Here is a 14,216-nt window from a genome sequence, read left to right on the forward strand (position 1 = left end):
TTTCACCTATATGTGGAATCTAAGAAAAAACCATAAACTTACAGATACAGAGAAGAAACTGATAAGGGGGTGGGGGAGGTAGTTAGGGATGGGTGAAAAAAGTGGGAGGAATTAAGTACAAATTGCCAGTTATAAAAATAGTCATAGGGACGTAAAATACAGCATAGGGAATGGTCAATATTTTAATAACTATGGTGTCAGATGGATACTAGACTTACAGTGATCATAAGATATATAAATGTCTAATCACTAGTACACCTAAATATATTGAATGTCAACTGTAACAAAAATTTTTAAAAATAGTTTTATCCCATCATTTTACATATATTTTTTTATATATTTGAAAAACTGGAAGTAGCAAAATGTCCATATTAGGGGATTGAACAAATTACATAGTACATCATTAATATTCATGTTTTTGAATAATCTTTAATAAACATACAAAACATTTCAAAACATTAAGAATGTGTGTGTGTTCTCTGCGTGAGTTGAATAATTTTTGCAGTTTTCAATTGCTCTACAATGAATATGAATTCATAAAAACTTAAGTTTACAACTTCTATGAAAAGTCTGCAAAGTTTGAGCTACTACTATATAAATTATAAACTAAGAGTTTTCTACTTTTCAACTAGGAACAGTTTTGCCAATTATTAAACACTGGCAATTGCTGAGGGAGAGACCAGTGAGATGCTGAAAATTACTATATATAACACCATCCTATAAATAAAACCTAGGTTACTGGGGTTTATTGCCCCAAAAATTCCTTCTGTCTGGTGGTATAGTGCTTTCCTTTAGGAAGGAAGGCTGAGCTGGGGGCAGTCTGTTCTTGCAGATTGTTTCTTTTTAATGAAAATTTTAAATATATACAAAAGTAGAATGAAATAAACACCCTCTACACCTCAACCTGTTCATTAAGACCTGAAAGATGAAATATTTGAACACACTTCAAGAGAAAATCTTGAATGCTCCGAATCGTGTTTTCACACAAAAGCATACTTTGGGTCAGGTATCTCATTAACAAATGAGCTAACTACCTTACTTAGTAGGATTCTGAGGGGTACTGAAGCTTTAATGTGAAAAACTAACAGTAAATATACCTGGTTTTAACAATAAATACCTTTTTAGGGCTGTAAATACGGCAGGGAAGCCCTCAACCTCCTGCAATAGATTTCAAGCATCTTCCATGTTGGAAAACATGCAAAAGCCCAGGTAGTCTCCTATTTAAGTAATGCGTATCTGAGGAAGCAGAACAAAGATAAGACACTGTCCATGAAACATTTCTTTTCACTCATTCTGTAGTCCAAAGAAATCTATAGCATCATGTAGCCTAAAATCCCTGGCAAATCTCTTTAATTGAGGGGTTTAGACAAAATGACTTTACCTCAATGTATAGTACCAAAAACAGCTTAAAAAAAAATCTACAACCAATGACACAAGTTTGAATTCCAATTATAATCACTGACTACATGGATTATTGGTAAACACCATCCTGGCAAGTGTGCTTTCCAGGTAGTAAGTAGGATTCAAAAGGGATGGTCTGAAACATACGAGTTCCTCAGTAAATAAGACCTTCACTCGAATATCCAGTATCAGTCTGTGTTTAAAAACTCTTCAAAACATCTGTTTCAATTCTAATTTTGTGTGTGCTACCTTAGGAATTCACTTTATTGTTTTGCACCGCAGTTTTTCTCAATTATAAAATGGAGATAGCATCAGCTTCTATCAACTTCATATGGGTGTTGTGAAAATCCAGTAAAATAAAGGATGGAAAAAGATCCTTGGATTTCTAAAACTAAGTCTGAGAGTTAGAATATTCAATTCATTGAGAGTAAAACAAATCTCTGAATTGTTACATTATATTTCCATCATCTAAACAAGATGAATTAACCAAATCTGACTCGTCAAAAAAATTTATTAAAATAGAATTACTTCAAATACAGGTAAAAGCAACTTTCTGTTCAAGTTTGAATATATTCAACATACAAGAATGTAAAAGAAAAAAATTCTGAATCTTCATGTTGTAGTTTTATTTTATTTTTTTTACCTTTTAAAAAGTTTTTGGCACTACAAGGTTCTGTAAAGAATAGAAGTGACAAATTTAAAACACATGAAAGTCTTTCCTAATTCTTAAGAACAATATATATAAAGTCTGAAGCAACCAAAGTATGAATACAGCTAATAGAAAATAAAGAATGTAATTTTTTAAATTCTCTGTTTATACAATTCATCAAGGTTAAACAAAACATAAAATTCCCTTAAAAATAGGGTAATAAAATAGATGAAATTTGTATCACTCAATTTGGTGATACTAGTAAAAACTATAGTTCATATTTATATACAAATAATACAGTCTTTAAAAACAGTCTTAGAATTTAAATAAGCTATCTAAACGTGTTAAAATTTTAAATCAGGACCTGATTTGTTTTGCTTTCCATTAAATGTCACTTTTTCTGCTGAATGTAACTGACACTGAGGTACGGATACCCTTGAGACAGCAGGATTGGCTGGTTGCTGTACATCGGTAGACCAGCTGAAAGAAAATGGACTCGCATTACTCCGACACGTTTCCTCTTGGTGGGTGGGGACAACGCTCTCTACACCGACGGGTGGCACATCTGTCTGTCGGACACAACACAGACAGGAAACTGAAAGGCTTGTGCCTATTTATCTGGCAACCCCTTAGAATTAATTTGTAGCTATTCTCTTTTTTCTATTTATATAGTAAAGAGGTGATGAAGCATGTCAAAACATTTGGTGGGAGGGAGAAGAAAGAGGGAAGGGAAATGTGGGTATGTGAAAGAAAAGGAGACAAAAGAGAGACAGGGGAGGAATCAAGGGAAACAAAGCCACCAGGAAAGAACTTCAGACTTTCCCCTCTAAAAGGACTTGTATGACTAATACTAACTTCCCTCAGCCCTAGTTCTTTGCTCAGAAGAAGAAAGCAGTCATAATCAAGGTCCGGCCACTCTGTAATACAGGGATGCCCCAGCAGTACATGGATAGTTTAGGGAGGCCTAAATGTATCAAGCCTGACACTCATACCAGTGGCTTCCCCGAAATATTATCATTTCATTCAGTCAACATTTCCTGAGTGCATTTCTTTATTTTCTTGTACTCTGAAGTTTAACTATAATAACTGACTCTAGTTTTTTTTAACTCCTAGGTTAACCAACAGCTGACAGCCAGTCTCAGACATTCCCTATTAAAATTGAGATAGCTTTGAGGCAAGTAGGCTAGATAAAAATGCTACAAGTTCCTTGGCATTCTCCTTGGCTTATAATATTCATTACTTAGATTAAAGCCATTATTGGTATATCAGCACCAACAGAATATAATGAATTCTAATGTCATTCAAGTCATAGTTTTAATAAACAAATCTGATCGTGTCACTCACTACTCAACTCAAAACTTCTATTAGATACTGACTGCTTAGTAAACAGTCTAAACTCCTTCAGAGTATGGCCTCAGCATACCTTCTCTGGTTTCATCACCTATACATCTTGCCCATTCACCTCATCCTCTAGTCCCATTATATTCTCTTCTTTTCTCTTTTTTCCTCACTATGCCAGGCAAAACTGAGATTTTGCATATATTATTCCTTCAGCTAAGAACACTTCTCCCCCTACTCTCTAGGGGAAAAAAAAAAATCCTAGATCTCTTTCAAAATCTAGCTAAAATGTAAAAATCTTGTGTGATTTGATCCCTGGTATCCATATCCTGCTTCCTCTGCCAGGGAAACATTAACTGATTTTCTAAATTCCTATTCTTGTCTATTTTACATGTCTGGCTCTTCTAAAATATATGCATTAAGTGTGGGGGTTTAATTCTTGCTCGAACAACAAGCAGTCAGTACAATCTGACACATAGCATGCTCTCTCAATAAATGTTTACTGAATGCATGAATTTTCACTCTCGGATCCTGGCCTTCACAAACGCACCTTGTCCCAGAACAAAACCCACCCAGCTTGTTAACAAATTTGTAAGCAATGGTACCTTGAGTATAGAAAGGTTTGTTGGGCTGAAATCTGGCATTTCCCTGATGCATGAAGTTTTGATGCAAACCATAAGGCCACGAAGCTGGGAGAAGCGGGAAATGAGGACGTGGTGCATGTTCCCAAGGAATTGGAGGATTCAGTCCTGGAAAGCCTGGCTCTGCATTTCAGTGAGAAAGGAAAGACATATTTTAAAACATCAGTTTGTTCATTGCAGAGAATAGCAAAAAAGTTTTAAAGAATCAAACACTGTAATTTTGCTCAAATTACTCATACAGGAGACATATAAGACATATACATTAATATGTGGTAACTGCTATAAAAGATCAGTGAGAGGTATTGCAAAGAGGGGGCTAACCAGGTTGTTCAAGGATAGAGCAGGATTTCCTAAGATGATTGACTAAACTGAGTTTTAAAGTACAAGGTGCAAGTTAGGCAAAATGGGGCAAGGAGGGCATTTCAGACAAGGAATACCATGTACAAAAGCCAGAAAGTAGGAAAATACAGCAAGTTTGGGAAGCTACAAAACAACTGACAATATAGAGATGGGGATTAAAGGAGGAAGTGGTAAAAGAAAAGGCTAGACGGGTAGGTAGGATCCATATTTCAAAAACCCTTAGTACATCATTAAGGAGCTACCATTTTGTCCTAAAGACCATGCTAACTGTCCTAGAATTAATCACATCTTGGCCTGGAAGGAGAGTCTATTTGTTGGAAGCTGAGGCACTGTGGTATAATGGTTGAGTACTAGGGCTTAGGAGCCAAACAGGTATACATTCAAATCCCAGTTCCATAAATTACTAAGATTCAATTATGAACCTCAGGTTGTTGTCAGGATTAAGTAAGATGACAAAAATAAAAGTGGCTTCCCTAAGTTCTGGCATGTAAGTAGGAACTCAAGAAATATGACTCCTATTCTTCCCATAGCAAACTAACCCCCCCCAATCTACTTCCCTTTAAGATGATCTTTAAGTATATCTTTCAAAGTATAGTACCCCCTGAATCTTCTCAATAATTTTTGGTGGTTTTTATCATTCTGGGTCACAAAGTGGAAGGAAATAATCTGAAAGACACTGCCCTTATTCATTAAACTTCCTAATCAGAACTCAAATTAGGAGGTACGGGATAAGGAGTAGAGAGCAAGAAAACTAAATCCCATACTAGCCGCATTAAAAGCTCAGTCTTCTCAGGAAGTAACCAGGAAAACAAAGCAGCTGGTTTACCACAAGTTTATAAAGCCAATTACAACTAAAAGCTGAAGCTGCAGAGCTCAAAGTTTACAAAAAAATAAATGAGACTAGGTATACATACGGAGGTCCTCTGATGAATTGAGAAATGATGTTTTAATACAAAAGGGTATTTTTTAAAGAATATATTCCAATCTCCTTTGGCCAATTTTCACAACCAAATATTTTCATAATACATGTAATACAAACCCATTAAAGGTAATTTCAAAAATGAGGAAAAAAAACTCACACAACCTCCTACTCTAATAAACTACTATTATCTTTAGTATGTTCCCATCCAGTCCTTCCATTTTTAACATAATAGTAATTTTAGCTGTAATTTAACTAGGATTTATAGACCCATCCAACAAATAATAAATATTTACTGAGTAATAGTTTATTATATAATAATGTCATATGAATAATATTATCTACCATACATCAAGCACTATATTGGACACTAGGGAGACATACAGACAAGAAACAATTCATAGCCTCTAAAAAAGTTCGGTCTAATGGGTTCTGCAGACAATACACAATTTCAACACAGTAAGACAAGTGTTATGATATGGATATTAAGGAAACATGGAGGAGAGAAAGGATATCTAATACAATTGGAAAACAGATTAAGCAAGAGTTAAAGGCTTCCTGAAGAAAGTGATCTAACTTCTAAAGTGGAGGATGAGTAAGTTAGCCAAGTTTTGGGGCAAAGCAGGAGGAGGTGAGAGTAAGCAGAAGAAGTAATGGAGAGGATATTCCAGGCAGAGTGAACAACGTAGGTAAACAATCAGGGGTAAGAGACAATACAATGTGCTAGTGAAATGTTAATTTTTAGTTCATTAAGGCTAAAACAGAGATCGACTAGTGGTGAAGAGAGGGAGAACTATAAAAACTGAACCAAAATAGCAAAGGGCAAAACACTGGGTCTGTCTTCGTGATTCATATAACTCAATGACTATCATGGTGCATGTTATGGCATATACGCAATAAACATGAGAAAAGCAGAAGCCACGTTAAAATGGCCATGTATGCCATATATCCTTTCATCTAGGAAATCTGAGTTCCCATATACTGGCATTGCTGCTCAGCAAAATACATTATTTGTATTGTTCCAAAAGAGGTCAAAGATACTTCCTCAATCAGTGCTCTAAGTAATAGCATACTTCTGTTTAAAATTATCACTAAAATTCTTTTGAAAATTGATAAAGTGAAGATATCAAGCTTTTAATCTACATTTCCCACACAAATTATATTTCGCGGTAACCAAGTAGTTAATAAGGAAAAGTTCTTCTTTATAGAAGAATCACAAATAGTAAATAGAAAAACCATTATTTTACAGCCCCTAGTAAAATTAATGGGTAACGATAATAATTATAAATGGTGGCTAAGACTATGATGTAAAAATTAATGAGGAACTTCATAATGGATAGAACAGGCTGACATCACCTAACTTATTGACCAATCTTAAGTCACTAAAAGAGGAACAACCAGACAGTTCCCTCTGAAGTACGAGAATAGGAAACACACAGGACCAATCAAGAAGTAAGATACTTGCCACCACAACCAACAAAAACATCTGAACTAATCCAGCCTCTGGACCTAAGTACCACTTTACAGGAAATAAGGGGACAGAGGTACATGTTAAACAATGCCATAATCAGCCAAGGCCAGAATGTGGAAACCTCTACAGTTTCTTCAATAGTTAATATGGGGGAAGAAAATAGTGCGGGGAACTGTTATAAATTAAAGGAGCGTTAAGAGATGTAATAATCACATACAATGAATGGGCTTTGTTTGACTCTAGATTCAAATAAGTCTGTAACAACAATTTTAGAGAAATAGGGAAAAAGGGACAAGGGATGGATATTAGATGATCCTGAGTATGGTAATAGGCTTGATTTTTTTTTTTTAAGAGATAAAATTAAAGTTTATAAGCAAATTTGACCCAATGGCTCAGATTTTATTAAATACTCAAGGCATTTTTTTAATGGGGTGAAGGGCTAAGATAAAAGAATATCAAATATTGGTAACTATTAAAACTGGGTAATGGGGGGGTCACTATACTTTACTCTCTCCTTTTGTGTACATTTCCATAATAGTTTTTTTTTAAATTTTTCCATAACAGTTTTTAAAATAAAAATAGTTATCACTAAAAAACTAGATATAAAACTAAATTTACGGCATATATGAACTATTTCCAAATATGTAAATGCAAGTAAATGACTGTATTCTAATACACCAAAATATTACTTGGCAATTATGTTTAAGAATTAAGATTACAGATGATTTTCTTTTTCAAATGTTCTGTAATGAACATCTATTACTTAGATATCAGAGAAAAACTATTTTTTAATGCTACAAAGTGCTACCAATATCTTTTTCTTTTTAAAGAACTGCTCCCTACTGGGAGATAATAAGAGTCTAGGGCAAAGAACACAGGTTTTGAAGAAAAAATTGGATTAAATCTGGATCTACTATGAATCTGACAGCATGATAGTTAAGTTGCTTAATCCTTCAATTTCCTCAAGAGTAAAATAAGTGCTAATAATACTTACACAAAGCATGACTGCAGTGGAAATTTAAAATAATAAAATAACTAACATGTATGTATACCAACCACCTCACTGAATATTCACAATATCCCTGTGAGTTAGATGTGATTAATATCCCTATTGCATAGATGAAACCAATGCACAAAGAGATTAAGCAACTGCCCAATGCCACACAACAAATGGCAGAGCCAGGATTCAAATCCAGGCAGTCTGAACCCGCAGCACATACTCTCTACCTTTATCTAATCCTATCCTGCCCCTCCACAAGTACTGTTTGCCATCCTTTTCATCACATTTATTTCCCCAGGTTCAACCAATAATTGAATCACCCAACCCTTTTATAGACAGACAGATACAAAAGAAAAGGAAGGGTTACCCGAATTCCCCACTGTACCGTTGTTCACTAGGGAATTTGGAGCCACAGTACGAGGCCAGTGTCCATCATGAGAGGAACTGGGCATCGCCACAGGTCTGGCAGCAGGCTGTGCAAAGATGATGCTGGGATCGTTCAGGCCAATATTGCTGGGAGCATTGCCTGGTGCAGAGTGGATCACTGGGCCATGGATCGGCCAGGATGGGGCAGGGATCTGGAGGGGGTGGTGCATTGGCAACAATCCCATATTGTGCATGGGAGAATACTGAGCTGGTGGTGACTGAGGAAAGTTATACATAGGCATTTGGACCTGATGGGGGGGCTGGGCTCCCTGCTGGGGTGGGCCAAGCTTGGGTTGGGATCCTGGCTGGGATGGAGTCTGGGTAATGGCAGCTGATTGGGAAGAGCTCTGTGGAAACGGCTGGGGCTGAGGAGAATAAGATGGTGAATCAGACTGCAGAGAAAAAAAGACACATTTTGAAATTAATTTACAAACATCTTAATTTTATAAAAGCTGAGATTACCAAAATACAAAATTATGGAATTATTTCATTAGAACAATACAAACAGAACACTACATGTACATAAGAACAAATAATAGAACTCCATTTTACATGAAGGCAGGATTTTTCCTAAGGTCCTCAAACCCTCTCTCACATAGTATTACCTCATAAACCTTTTTAATGCCTAAAGTAGAGCCCAGACATCATTCCCATCGTGTAGATCCCACATTTCCAACTTGTAACTAGAAACTTACATCTAAGTATCTCACAGTCACTTTCATTCAGTCACTCAACAAGTATTTACTGAGTATCAATTATGTACTGGGCATTGTTCTAGAAATTAAAAATACTAACATGTATCCCCTCATTGAGCTTAAAGTTTGTGGGGGAATGAAAGAGGAGCAGATAAAGATTACATAAGCAATCACAATAAAGTACAATGATTACTATGATAAAGAATGTAATAATGTATAGTATATAATGAAATCACAGAGGGTGAACACTTAAACCCACTTTGGGAGGAGAGAAGATGAAAGAAAGAAGAAATCAAGGAAAGCATCCCAGAGGAAATGACCCTTAAGCTGAGACTCAAGGATAAATAGAAAACAATCTTATAAGGAAGCAGGCTCACTGAAGTTAAGGAGCTTGTTCATAGATATAAACCCAGATCTACATTACTCCAAAAGCAATGTTCTTTCCACCTCATATGCTTAGCAAGGACACCTCTACAAAGCACTGTTTAATCTGGAAGACTGTATTTGCCAGTCTGAAATATCAATCCGATTACCCACCCAAAATAGTGCTATCTTCTGCCAAGACTAACTCATCTGCAGGCAGAGTACTTACACATTCTGAAGACTGTCTGGTCCTTACGGACTGATCACCCTGCTGCTGGGACGAACCAGCCACTTGCTGGGCATTTACAAGGTTGCGGACCAGCTGGGCTGCTAAGAGAAGAGATCACAAAGAAAATGAAGAGATTTAAAAAAAAATAGCAGAGAAATGACAATCAATAAACTCCCTTCTTCTCCAAGAGTCACAAATCTCTCTGAGATTTTATAAACTTGGACTTTTAAACTATGATTATGTTAACGAAGGACTTGCAACAACTCATTTTTTTAAAGCCATTTTTCAATCCTGGTCATTAAAAAAATAGACTGGTCCTAGAAACAAGAACAAATGCTTTTTGTTGTGCTTTTCTAGAGGAGACGATATATTTAAGAAATTACTTTCTGCAACAAAAATTTGAATAACTGAAAATCATCACTTATCAAATATTCTTTTTGTTCCTTTCAATAAACTCTCATTTGGGTTTCTAATTTTTAAAATTCTTTATGAAATATAAAAGGAACAGATCTCCCTCTCGCATAACAACAGTTTTTTTCTCATTAATTTCTGTTAACTTTAGACAGCGAGAGAAATAGTGTGACTCAAATCTAAAGATTACTTACAGGGAGTTAATTGAATACAACAGATTGCTAAGACCTCGATAGTGAATATATCCAAGTACTGTTCAAAATAAAAGCCTCTAAATCTGATCACTTTAAGAAATTATAAAGTCCAAAATCATACAGCTAGGTTTGGAATGGAGAGGAATTAGGGTCCTTAGAATGGCATCAACATAAGTTACTTTATTTCCACCAGAAACTATTTTTAACCTTTTTAATTTACCTGCCACACTGCTATTCCTCTGACGAGCCAGCTTGACCTCCGGGCACTCCCTTCGTACATGTCCTGCATCTCCACATATAAAACATCTGAGGTCTCTGGGGTCTCTAAAGTCTCGAGTATCGTGGAGGTCTCGGGGGTCAAGAAGGTCTCGGGAGTCTTTCTCCTCTTCATTTCCTTCCTTCTCTTCTTCACTGTCTTTCTTCTTTAGTCTAAACAGTAAACTGCTGATACCAATAATGTGGGGCTAGGGACTTGTAAAGTGAGTGAGTCACAGAACAAACTAAACTACACGAGAGTCTCACAATTAAAGAAACTAACATGCCCATGTTTCATGCATCTTTTTGAAAAAAAGGGAACACACATTCATATGGCACCTACTCATATGGCAAAAATTGGTATTCTGGTAGCTTTGTAATAAAATATAAAAATTTTTAATTTTTTAATATTAATTTTAATCTTCTAACAATTTGGGGCTTTAGAGAAGGTAAGTGTCTTGCCAAAATTTAATAGTCAGTAAATAATAGCAATATAGACTAGGAGTTTGTTTCATCTGAAAAGTTCTAAGCTCTTTATAATAGGCAAGATTTGATGACTAAAGAAGGGATTTTTCTGGCCTATTAAACATAGCATATACACAGAACACAGGAAAATATATTTTATATATATTTTTTCAGGGGATGCATAGAATGCACATTCCTCAAGGTACAAAATATAGGTATACCTCACAATATATACCTCAAAGTTTCAGTTAATTATATTTTAATTATTTGTTTGCATGACTGAGGTCCTCAGCAAGGAAGATCTCATGTCTTGGTCTTTTTTTTTCAGTTCCCAAATGCTTCTTCAATTAAAAAAAAAACTGAATGAATTAATTAATAAATGAACAAATGAACGTTATGAGACACCATTGCACCACAAATGAATCTCACTATTCCAAAATTTCATTCAAATCTATTTACCTAAGGTCCAATTTAAAGCCCTGAACTTTCTCACATAAACATATCTGAAAGCAGTTATAGCTACAATTAGCCTCACATTTATTTCCCCTGTAATGTTGATACAAAATCATTTGCCAACCTTCTCCTTTTAGGGCAGTCTTTCATGTAGTGGCCTATTTTTCCACACACACGGCAACATCGATCATTGGGAGCCAGTTCTCCATCTGTTAATACTCTGGAATCAAAGAAGTACTCCTAGGGAGAAAATACAACTTTACTAGAAAAAAAAATCATTATAAACTTTTGAATCCAAATGGAAAGGTCAAGATGCAAAAGTGGTTTTTAAAAAAGGAAATAAATGTCAACAAATATTTCACTGTAACTAAAACCATGATGTGGAAATAAGATTCAGAATTACCACCATCAATATCTGTTACTAACCACTTTTACATCCACACTACTTTCTCATTCATTTGTAGCATCTTTGCATAATATCTTAATACAGTAGATATTATTTTCATCCTCATTTTATACATGCAGAAACTGAGGCTCAGAAAAGTCAAGTCATTTGCCCACAGTAAAAAAGATGATACGTAGCACATAAAGGATTTAGCTTAGTTTGTCTGACTACAAAGCTCATGCTTATTGCTACACCAGGTTACTTCTGGAAAGGAATTATTCTCTGTACAAAAAAGCTCTATGTAAATAAAACAATCCCTTAGTTTATTTAAAATATGACTGGATTTGCATACAAAATTTCAAGTACATATAACATTTATTATATGAAGTAGGGTATATCTAAAGAGAAGATAAGGAAATTGGGGTTACCACTTTGTGAGGATGTAAATACCTAATCATTGTTTTGTGCACCTGAAACTATAAAAAAAAAAAAAAAAAAAAAAGCCAAGAAAAAGAGAGAGAGAGATGGTAAGGAAGCGATAAGAAGTAAATCATTTTCCCAAGCCTTAGAAGATCCAGGCTCATTTTTGTTTTATGCTAGTACCTTGCATTATTATCCTTCTAAGCTTTAGCTCTGTTTTGCACATCACAAAGACTAGTGTGCCCTAACAGTATCTTTGGAAGGCAAGAGAACATGTTGACTTAGCGTTCTACAAATTTTCCTAAAGTCAAGGATAAGAGTATAAGACACACACCCACTAGGATGGTTATAATAATAATTTTTAAAACAATAACAAGTATTGGTGCAGATGTAGAAAAACTGACACCCAAATATATTGCTGGTGGGCACATAAAATAGCACAGCTGCTTTAGAAAACAATTTGGCAGCTCCTAAGAGCTATTAGGTATATACCACCTTAAAATGAAAACATACATCCACACAAAAATTTGTACATAAATATTCACGGCAGAATTACTAATAGCCAAAAAGTAGAAAACACCCAAATGTCCGAGAGATGAATAAATAAAATGTGGCATTTCCATACAGTATTGAATGAAGTTCTGATACATGCTACAACATGAACAAACCCTGAAAACACACTAAATGAAAGATGCCAATAACAAAAGGTTAAATATTCTATGATTCCATTTACATGAAATATCCACAATAGACAGATCTACAGAGACAAAAAGTAGATTAGTGGTTTGGAGAGTGCAAGATAGAAGGAATGGGGATTGACTACTAATGAGGACAGAGGTTTCCTTGAGAAAGGAGGAAAATGTTCTAAAATTAAACTGTGGTGACGGTTGCAAAATCCTGCACATATATTAAAAACCACTGAATTGCTCACTTTATATGGGTGAATTGTACAATATATAAATTATATCTCAGTAAAGCTGTATTTCTTAAAAAGGATAAGCAATATAATTCTTCACATTTACTACTAATGAAACCAATGTAGCTAAATGAAATCATTATCATATTTTCTTCAGGACAAAATGAAGGCCTTTCTCAATTTACCCAGCTGCTTAAGGCAGAAACGTAGGAATTATTCTGAACTTGTTCTTCTTTACCCATCACCTCTAATTCATCACCAAATTGTACCTATTCTAGTCCTGAAACTCTTTTATCCACTTTTCTCCATCCCACCATCCCAGTTAAGATGGTCTAACCCTGGGGTCAGCAACTTATTCTATAAAGAACCAGATGGTAAATATTTTAGATGTTGCGGTAAAACTGAAGATTCTATGTAGGTAGATACTTACATAATAAGAGAGAAAGCAAATTTCCACAAATCTTTTATTAAAGGATTGCAAAATATACTAACAATAATTGAATATAATTTTTTTTGTAATACAAGTTTACTAATTAGAAGGAAGTCTTTCTGAGGGAGACATTTCTCTTAATCGAGGCTCATAGTTAATGTTTCCTATCATTAAAATCAATGGCAACTCTTCATCTCTAATGCTAATCTGCAATTACATTATGTATTTTGTCTTTGAAAACGTTTTGCACAGATGAAGTTGAAGATTCAAGATAAAGTGAAGAACAAATGGATGTAGAGTGCATATGGAAGGACTAGTCTCTGATAAAGAAGAGGTATCTGTAGATGCAGACAGATTTCTAGATCTGGTAGAAAGAAGTTGAAGGAATAGCTATCTGATACCATTTTGTCTCAGAGGGAAAACACCTAAGAGTGAGAATGGCAGAGGTGAAAGGTGCGACAAAATGTAATGCGTACTGAATTCTTTTTTTTTTTTATTGGGGTGACAATTGTTAGTAAAATTACATAGATTTCAGGTGTACAATTCTGTATTACATCATCTATAAATCGCATTGTGTGTTCACCACCCAGAGTCAGTTCTCCTTCCATCACCATATATTTGATGCATACTGAATTCTAAGTAAAATAAATACAATCTAAAATAGTTCTTATTGAATGGGAGATACAGGCAACTGTATGTAAAATAGTAAGAAAAGAAATGTAGTAGGAATGTAATAAGAAGGTCAGATACCGTGTTTCCTGGAAAATAAGACCTAGCCGGACAATCAGCTCTAAT

General features: G+C 35.0%; 1 protein-coding gene across 10 annotated transcripts in view; it reads right to left on the bottom strand.

The window, feature by feature from the left end:
- Positions 1-1,894: 1,894 nt before the first annotated feature.
- The window catches only part of TUT4 (terminal uridylyl transferase 4), a 106,946-nt gene continuing 94,624 nt past the window's right edge, over positions 1,895-14,216 (bottom strand). The window contains exons 25-30 of one of the 10 annotated variants that reach the window (XM_019742855.2): positions 11,395-11,510; positions 10,318-10,526; positions 9,493-9,593; positions 8,147-8,597; positions 3,994-4,152; positions 1,895-2,619 (exon numbers count right to left, since the gene is read on the bottom strand). In XM_019742855.2, coding sequence (XP_019598414.2) covers positions 2,552-2,619; positions 3,994-4,152; positions 8,147-8,597; positions 9,493-9,593; positions 10,318-10,526; positions 11,395-11,510 — 1,104 coding nt within the window. In that variant the 3' untranslated portion in view covers positions 1,895-2,551. Of the gene's footprint in view, positions 2,620-3,993; positions 4,153-8,146; positions 8,598-9,492; positions 9,594-10,317; positions 10,542-11,394; positions 11,511-14,216 lie in introns of all 10 variants that reach the window. The other 9 variants (XM_074334721.1, XM_019742854.2, XM_019742852.2 and 6 more) reach the window with 9 other exon arrangements.

This window comes from Rhinolophus sinicus, linkage group LG06 (assembly GCF_036562045.2).
Source record: "Rhinolophus sinicus isolate RSC01 linkage group LG06, ASM3656204v1, whole genome shotgun sequence".
In the NCBI taxonomy this organism is placed as follows: Eukaryota; Metazoa; Chordata; class Mammalia; order Chiroptera; family Rhinolophidae; genus Rhinolophus; species Rhinolophus sinicus.